This window comes from Phyllobates terribilis, unplaced genomic scaffold (genome assembly GCF_046119375.1).
Source record: "Phyllobates terribilis strain yellow unplaced genomic scaffold, ASM4611937v1 Scaffold_4__5_contigs__length_816908805, whole genome shotgun sequence".
Taxonomy (NCBI): Eukaryota; Metazoa; Chordata; class Amphibia; order Anura; family Dendrobatidae; genus Phyllobates; species Phyllobates terribilis.
Window position 1 is genome coordinate 702,107,138 of NW_027362764.1, and position 8,952 is coordinate 702,116,089.

The window sequence follows — 8,952 nt, forward strand, 5'->3', positions numbered from 1 at the left end:
GGGATTTGCTCTACAAGGACAATACTTAAAAATCTCCACCTCTCTTCCAATAAGAGCTACAATTGTTGTGCTGGTGTTTTCCATATGATGGCCATTTATTAATGTATCAAATTCACTTTTGGAAAGAGGTTGAGGCCGCTCCCAACCTCTCTCTGGGGTCAATCTGATTTTTTTTAGAATAGGACATGAGAAAGTTTACATAATTAAAAGTCCCTGCTTCCTTTAAAAATAATAATTGTGAATAGCTGATTATGATCTTGCAATTTGCACACCCCTCTTCGCCCCCCCCCCCACCCTACACACACACTTCCCAAATGGTATATGCAATGTGATCTAATGGAGAGCATAAATAATAAGGTCAGCACATATCACACTACTAGTGAAGAATTACACACCTCAAGGATAATGTTAAGACTCCAACTGGCTAAAAGTAACACATATCCAGCTCTCCAAAACCCCACTCTTCTCGGGGTACACCCCCCTCTCTCAGCCATGATAGCTAGCATACCATAGAATCAGTTATAAATATCTGCAACCAGCAAAGTGATCAGCGTTATAGAGAAGGGGGATTTTTATTTTTTACCAGTGGGAGGTGTATTTCCAAATTGAAAGGCTACTTTAGATTGTGTCTTACAAAAAAAGCTAAGGTCCCTTTAAGAGTTAGTTGCTATCCAAACAGAAGTAAACACAGCGAGCCATTAGAGAAGCTAGAGAGTTCTGGGGGCGTGGCAAGTGGTCACAGTAAGGCGGAGATAAAGTTTTACAACTTCTAACGTTCCATGAATGGGCGGGGATAGAACGTTACAACTGCGAACGTTCCATAAGTGGGCGTGGTCAGAAGGGAGATGTTTGCAGCTGGAGGGCGGGGCCAGAAGTCCAAGCGACTCAGGGCTGAAATGTGATGGATCTGAGAGGCTGATCTCAGACTTGCACCAAACTTAGCAAGAGTGAAAGCAGGAAAAAGGAGGCAGGGGGATCAGAGAGCATTGGGGACCGCTCTGCAGCCGACAGCACTGGCTCACTACACACACTGAACTCTCTGCCCAGCAAACAGAGTATAAGTACCGCTGCAAGTTGTACACGATGAGTCCTGCTACTGCTGCAGGCATGGAGTGGCTCTACTGACTTTCCATGGTGGACCAACTGTGTGGATCTAATGCAAAGACAACTAAGCTAAGGAGGATCTATTGTGGAGGTGGTGGCCCCTGGGAGCAGAGAGCTGTGTTAGGTAAGTGTCCCTCAGAGATTAACCTCTGTGAACTTGTAACTTCTCCAGTGTGTGGGAGGAAGGTATACATGACATGGCCTGGTGATTACAGGAAAGTAAGCAGTGCAGGAGGCAATGACTGTATGAAGGTTACATGCACTACTGAGCAGCTGAACAGTGAGCACAGGACTCAGGGAAGGTTCCCAGAGAGACTAGAAATCCGATTCTACAGAATGTGTGAAAAAGGCTGCAGCAAAGAAAGTGTTAATCATCACAACTAGAAATTACATTATTTAGAGAATGAGTGTTATGTACAGGGGAGACATTTGCTTCGTACCTGCTTATGGCTAATCACCTGGATGAAAAGCAGTAATTACTGAAGAGCCAGGGCACGGTGGGGGCAACAAATGGTGGCTAATGTAAACTGGCAGAAAGTGACACATAGGGCAAAGAAAACAGTGTAAGGAGGCATGAAGGGTTAATAGTATGCGAATAATGTTATGGGATTTTTGCAATACTATCAGGAGGTGGGACTGCAAATAAGTATATTAGTAAAATAGGCGATTAGAGAGACAATTAGATTGGTATATAGCTATGCCTGGATATAAACATTGCTGATAGATAGATAGATAGATAGATAGATAGATAGATAGATAGATAGATAGATAGATAGATAGATAGATATTTAGATTCACAGAAACTTCGATATAAACATTGATATGCAATAGATAGACCGATAGATAGATAGAGAACTTAGATATAAACATTGCTATCACATAGGAGATATTGAACGATAGGTAGATATTTGTTTAGATCGATACACAGATTCACAGAAACTTAGATATAAACATTGTCATTGGATAGAGATGGATTGAAATATAGATATATAGAACTTAGAAATAAACATTGCTGATAGATAGGAGATAGAGACATGCATAAATAGATAGTTTATCTATCTATATATCTATCAAGCAAATTTAAAATATTAGCTCTGCTGCTTCTGTGTAAACCATCAAATAATATTTCCTTTAATTACATTGCTGGCACTCTACATTTTCCATTCTATGTGCAGAGTAATCTCAGTAAAGTCCCCGAATTCTCAAGTCCTTGTTGAATATATTTTATCTTAAGTACAGCTTACAACCTGAGAAGATTTCCACATATCACTTGTTATTTGTTACTTCTAAGCAGATATTTATTGTAATTAATTGAGAAGTAATCTTCCATCTCCTCAGCTGTTCTGTCCTCTTTACTGCAAGTCTCTACATTTCAAATAATCTTCATATATTATATATCCAAATAATCTGCTAATTACTGTATATTCATTGATAGCGAATTTGGACGATTTTCTCTTCTGCGTTCGTTCTAAAGTATGTGATAAGATAACTACTTTAATGAGTAATGGTAAAGTCATATATTGTAATAATACGTTACCCAAAAACATAATTACAATAAATGTGTGTGTTCATCTGTTCAATAATATGAATATAGAAAACTAAATTAAATTATTAGGAATGTCTATGATAGTAGAACCATGGGAATATTACTGTATAATAATCCCAATAATGATATCTCTACAGAATCTACATAAGCTATAGGATCTGAATAATATTGTAACATAACAGTATGGCTATGCCAAGTTTTGTGCACTATTAATACTATTTTTCTGTTACACTTCTACAATTCTATGAGTGGACCCAATTATTGTTCATTTTCTAGAATATAGTAAATATCTTGCCTATGATTGATTATATGTATACACGGTTCCTGTCCTCTGTAGTCAGAAGGAAACTGCTAGGAATTTACAGTTATTATCAGAAAGCCGATGAGTATTATCAGCAGAACCAATTAACGTTAAAAAATATGTAGTTCAGTAATCACAGGTGTATGGTATGTCGGGTCTTAAAATGTGTGAAGAAGAATAAAACCGAATTTACAAAAAAACTAAATAAATGAAAATGTATTAATAGAACTTGTCCTCTCATATTTAACAACATAATATTAGTAAAAAAAATAAAAAAAAGTAAATAAAATAGAATAATATAGTAATTATACTGAGATACTTATTCTCATAATATTTATATATCTATTTCCTTCACTGTAAGTAGATACATGCTTACATATGCCATGTGAATACACATAAGAACAGATGATGTTTTGTGAGTGCCGTTCTTGTTTGTAATAACGATTTTAATACAAGTATTAGTTCTCAGATTACCAGTACTTTAAGTGTTACATTTAGGAATGACAATTATGTTCTACAGTTACCATACTAGTGTATTTATTAATCACTGGTTGTCAGTTATTAGTACATTTTTAATAAAATGTGAAACATATCTATTTATCTGTCATCTTATATCTATCTTATATCTATTATCTATCTATATATCTATTATCTATCTATCCATCAGAAAATAAAAGTAGGCTGCATTCCAAAATATGCAAAAATAAAGAGTGGACTTTAATTAGCCCATGTGGGTGGCGACGTTTCAGTTGCATAGAACCTTTATCAAATCTATCTATCTATCTATTCCATCCATCCATGGATTTTTTTTTTAATATTTTTTCCTACCTTCATGTCTTTCTTTCTTTCTGTCTGTCTGTCTATCCCATCTCTATTGCTTCTTTTTCTATCAGTTAATTTCCCTTCTGGAACCACAAGTCTCAACATATCTCAGTATAATTTTGTAGTGCATTATAGAAGCTTTAGTACAGTAGCCTGACGTCCACCACACTTTGATTATACCTGAATGGGATCTAGCACTGATGTAGATTACTTATTATGATCCTGGATGTAGATTGATGGCTAAGCCCTGGGGTCCATGTGGGGTGCAGGCATCAGTGTCTCTGGTAATTGACAGCTGGGCAGATGTAGCAGTGGCAGTTTCCCTCCTGTGTGGCTTTCTAGGACCATCTGGAAGGGATCTGCTGTAAAGTGGATTTATTTAGAACCTGGAGTGCTTGGAGGAAAGTGTGTCCTTTCTCTCCCCCAATTGCCTTGATGAATAAGTTGTTGTTGGAAGAAGACAAAGAGGGGTACTTCATCTACACTTCTTTCATGTAAACTCCTCCTTTTCTTCAGTTTGGACTTCATTTTAACCCATTAGCAACTAGAATTTCTAGCAATTTATCTAAAAATTATCATCAGCCAAATACTAATCTGCAGGCTTCTCCCAATTTGTATGTTATTGTGTATATGCCTCATGCACACACTCATTGTAACGTTTAGGCTGTGAATAATTAAATGCCTCAGTCAGAATTTGTGTAAATACACAAAGATAAACTGTAATATTATAAATGTCTTATGCATTTCTTTATGTGACTGTAGAGCATAGCCAAGGTAATATGTTTTTGGTTGAAATAGTGCTAATAGGGCCAGCTGGTGGAGCCACAAGTTGCCTATGCCTGGTGTCCATACAGTGTAGTGGCTGGTTTATAGACTTCCCCCTACAAATAATCTTTTAGTTGTCTGGCTCAGCCTCCTAATTCTCTTCATTTCAGTCTGAGCCCAAGATGCAGAGGCTGTTTCATCCTTTTGGTTCTAATTAGAAGAGGTGAAGTCCTTTGGAAAACATTGTTCTGGAAACCAGCACTCTCTCTATATTTATGCAGCCAAATGAATTCTTCCCACGTCTTGAATCACTTTGGTTTAAAAAATATGTGAGGAAATGAAATACACATTGTGAATAAATCTACTTTTTCCTCTTTTTTTTTTCTCTTCTTCCTTAGAAACTTGGTGTGCCTCAGCATCCTTACTCTGGAGCGGTTCCATTCCACAGTGCAAGGTGCTGGGATCTGTGATTTGGAAGAGTTTGGAAGATGGGTAGCAAGGCCCTGCCAGCTCCAATTCCTCTGCACCCTTCCCTACAACTCACAAACTACTCCTTCCTACAAGCAGTTAACACCTTTCCAGCAGCTATGGACCATCTACAGGGACTTTATGGACTTAGTGCTGTACAGACCATGCATATGAATCACTGGACTTTGGGTTATCCAAATATACATGGGATCACAAGATCCACCATTACTGAGATGGCAGCTGCTCAAGGTTTGATGGACGCCAGATTTTCCTTCCCTGCTTTACCCTTTGCTACTCACCTCTTTCACCCCAAACAAGGCACTATAGCCCATGTAATCCCAGCCTTGCACAAAGACAGGCCTAGGTTTGACTTTGCCAATTTGGCAATTGCTGCAACCCAAGAGGACCCACCTAAGATAGGTGACCTTTCCAAACTAAGCCCAGTGTTGGGTAGTACTATTTCAGAGATCAGTAAATTATCTCCAGACCGGAAACCTTCCAGAGGGAGGCTACCATCTAAAACTAAAAAAGAATTTATTTGCAAGTTTTGTGGAAGACACTTTACCAAGTCCTATAACTTACTCATTCATGAAAGAACCCATACAGATGAACGGCCATACACCTGTGACATCTGTCATAAGGCCTTTAGAAGACAGGACCATCTGAGAGACCACAGGTACTGTGAAATAACTACTGAGATATATCATGTGTGTTTATTGATTAAACCTATATTTCCTCCAATATTTACTAGTATATAGTTATTACCCCACAAGCTACTCAGAGCTTCCACATGTGTAGTGTAGAAGAACAGTATTCAATGGTTTAAGGATCTTGGTTACCATCAATTCACACTTTTTCTAATTATTTATAGTAACCTCAAATTTAAGACATACACAAATATTGTATAGATTGTTGTTTATGGTAAATCTTAAATTTTTTAGACTTCATTGTTATGACAGATTAGAGTGATGATGTAATTCTTCTGCTATAAGGCCACGTTCACATGTTCAGTATTTGGTCAATATTTGTAAGCCAAAACCAGGAGTGGGTGAAAAATACAGAAGTGGTGATGTGTTTCTATTATACTTTTCCTTTGATTGTTCCCTCCTGATGTAAAATTCTGACCAAATACTGAATGTGTGAACCTGGCCTTACTAAATCTCATGTAAAATACTGACCAAATACTGAATGTGTGAACCTGGCCTTACAAATAATGATGTAAAATACTGACCAAATACCGAACATGTGAATGTGGCTAAAAGATCTACAAGCTACAACTGAAATCTGATTTCTACCTGAATCTTATGTCTTCCTTCCAACACTATGAATTTTTATTTGTTCCTCTTGTATCAGGAAATATCAGTCGTTGAACTTCCCCCACCATGTGAAATATGACATGATGTGGGCGTCATTGTACTACTCATTGGAGTGGTAAATCTCTAATTTTTAGCCAGGTCTGAGTAAATATTCAATGTTCCAGGCTGATTTAAGCAGGTTTATTACCCAGGTGAAGTGAAATTGTTGCAGTAACCTCACACTGAGAATGTATTTACAGGAGCTATTGAGATAAGGCCTTGTGTGAAGGTCGATGTTCTCTTGCAGATAATAGTAGGACAATATATAGTGTTTGCATGTCACACTCCTGCATAATACTCTCCTAGCACAGGGCAACCAGTCTTTGATCAGGATCACTGATCTGTTTTCAAATGACCCACTCTGTGAACCCAGATCAACACTGCACACAGTACTATCTGGGGAAGGAAGGCAGAGTTGTGTAGACCCCTGTGGTGGCTTATGTGTGTGTTCATTGCAATTAAACATAGATTTCACCATTGATTTTTTTTTCTCTCTCCACCAGATATATTCATTCCAAAGAAAAACCCTTCAAGTGTCAGGAGTGTGGAAAGGGATTCTGTCAATCGAGGACCCTGGCAGTGCACAAAACCTTACACATGCAGGTACAATAATTAAATCATTTCCAAATACATATGACATATGTAGCAATCCATAGCACCCAATGAGTATTACTTTTCACATATTGTTATGTCATATATTTATTTGTTATAGGCAATAATATCCACTCTGCGAATAGGTTTATACACATTTTTATATCAATATATACACATCCTATACTACCACTGCTATATACAACTGTAAACTATAATATTCATATTCTTTTTTTTTTTTTTTTATTTATTTATTACTTGTCTAAAAGGTACATCTGAAAGTAAAGTAAAAAAAAATATTTCCCTAGTTTGGGAAATATCTTACCATTTATTATCCATTCTCATCCATACAAAAAAAGCCAAAATTATTTAATACTAAGACCTAGGACACAGGGCTAAAACTGATACAACATTTTTTATTCATAATTAAAATAATATATCTTTTTAAATGACTTTAATCATTTTTCTTAAGACATCTGATCATTGCCTAATCACCCCCCTCAAATAATTTCCTATTCCGGACATGCTATAGTATTTTTTACTATGAGGTCTGGTTAACAGTATATGTATTATTTTTACTTTAAATGAAAAAGAAAAAAAAAAAAATATATATATATATATATATATATTATTCATTTCTTTTTTTGTTCATTTAAAGTTAAAACATAATATACATATATATATAAAAGTTAAGTAATATATATACAAAATAATATTTGTATACAATATATTATTGATTTCTTTCTTATTCATTTAAAATTAAAATAATATATATAGTTAAATAATATAAATATATTTGATTCATTTCTTGATCGCTTAAAGTAAAAACAAATCCACATAAATAAAGTAAGTTTTAGAATAGTTAATTTTCAAGAAGTAATTACCCAACTGCAGGGATGTTATAATATTCATGCAGGATGAAAAAGTGGTTGCAGTTGTACTCAGGCTATGATGCCTAAGGGTGCACAAATGCCCCATAAGAAGACATCAGTTTTATAAACGTCAGATGGTACATTGGGGTCCCTGTTACAGATTTTACATTGGGGCTAGAAGCTTTAAGTCATGCCCTTACTTTATTATAATTTTTTTTATATTATTTTCAATGTTTACTAACCTACTGGACATGAAATATCTTTCATGTACTGTACTAAATTCATAAAGTGAGTGCACAGGGACCTAGTTGGGAGTTACACCCCCTGACTGATACACTATAGAAATTATATTAACATCATCAGAGAGGAGAGATGGTGTAAAGGGTTAATCCTTTGCTTGCTTCAAATCTGAACAGGAATCACCCCACAAATGCCCCACATGTGGAAGAACATTTAATCAAAGAAGTAACCTGAAAACTCACCTTCTTACCCATACAGACATCAAGCCCTACAATTGTGAGCAGTGCGGGAAAGTATTCAGGAGAAACTGCGACCTTCGGAGACACAGCCTAACCCACAGCCCCAGGCAGGACTACTAGAGTGGGACCCCCACCCCAGCCAGCTACCTACCCACACACCCCAGGCCTTACACCCAGTCCCCCAACATAGGGGAGGAGACCTTGCTTGCACCTAAGGACTTGCCTTTATGGACTGGACTTTACAACTCTCCATCATCCCAGCCAGCTTCTTCTACATGTACAGATATAAAGCTCATTTTAGAGCTGTGTAAATAAGGTTTTTTTTTTTTATTATTAATATTGTCAAGTTTTGATGCACAATGGGACAGATTTTTTTTTGCTCTGGAGAAAATACCATAAAAGTGTATTTACAAAATAAAAGTCTAATGTTTTTCAATAATTCTAGCAATTCTTGCCTGCGTTTTCTTTTAAAGTGTGAATGCTTCTTCTAAATGTTACCTTCTATGTAAGTGACTGTTCCCTGCAGTGTTGTCATAGCAGAGCAGTGCCAGGAATAACTGAAGGAGTCACAACTGTCTCAGGATTTTGTAACTGAGCAACGTGACAATATCTAATGTATCACAGACAAGTCATTTGTATCAGTTCAGTC

General features: G+C 36.5%; 1 protein-coding gene across 2 annotated transcripts; it reads left to right on the plus strand.

Annotated features, from left to right (window-relative positions):
• The first annotated feature begins 871 nt into the window (after nt 1-871).
• OSR2 (odd-skipped related transciption factor 2) lies at nt 872-8,742 on the plus strand. Of its 2 annotated transcripts, none has more exons than XM_073679612.1 (4): nt 872-1,228; nt 4,937-5,682; nt 6,865-6,964; nt 8,241-8,742. In XM_073679612.1, the coding sequence occupies exons 2-4, from the start codon at nt 5,027-5,029 to the stop codon at nt 8,421-8,423; spliced, it is 939 nt and encodes a 312-aa protein (XP_073535713.1). In that variant the 5' UTR covers nt 872-1,228; nt 4,937-5,026; the 3' UTR covers nt 8,424-8,742. The 2 variants fall into 2 exon arrangements, with proteins under 2 accessions (XP_073535713.1, XP_073535714.1); XM_073679613.1 differs by having other exon boundaries at nt 8,323-8,742.
• The last annotated feature ends 210 nt before the right edge of the window (nt 8,743-8,952 follow it).

What these genes read in the sequence shown, in the direction of transcription:
- OSR2 (XM_073679612.1), top strand. Translation starts at nt 5,027, where the DNA reads ATGGGTAGCAAGGCCCTGCCAGCTCCAATTCCTCTGCACCCTTCCCTA. An exon ending in GACCATCTGAGAGACCACAG is followed by an intron (nt 5,683 to 6,864) that starts GTACTGTGAAAT and finishes TCTCTCCACCAG; the next exon opens with ATATATTCATTCCAAAGAAA. An exon ending in ACAAAACCTTACACATGCAG is followed by an intron (nt 6,965 to 8,240) that starts GTACAATAATTA and finishes AAATCTGAACAG; the next exon opens with GAATCACCCCACAAATGCCC.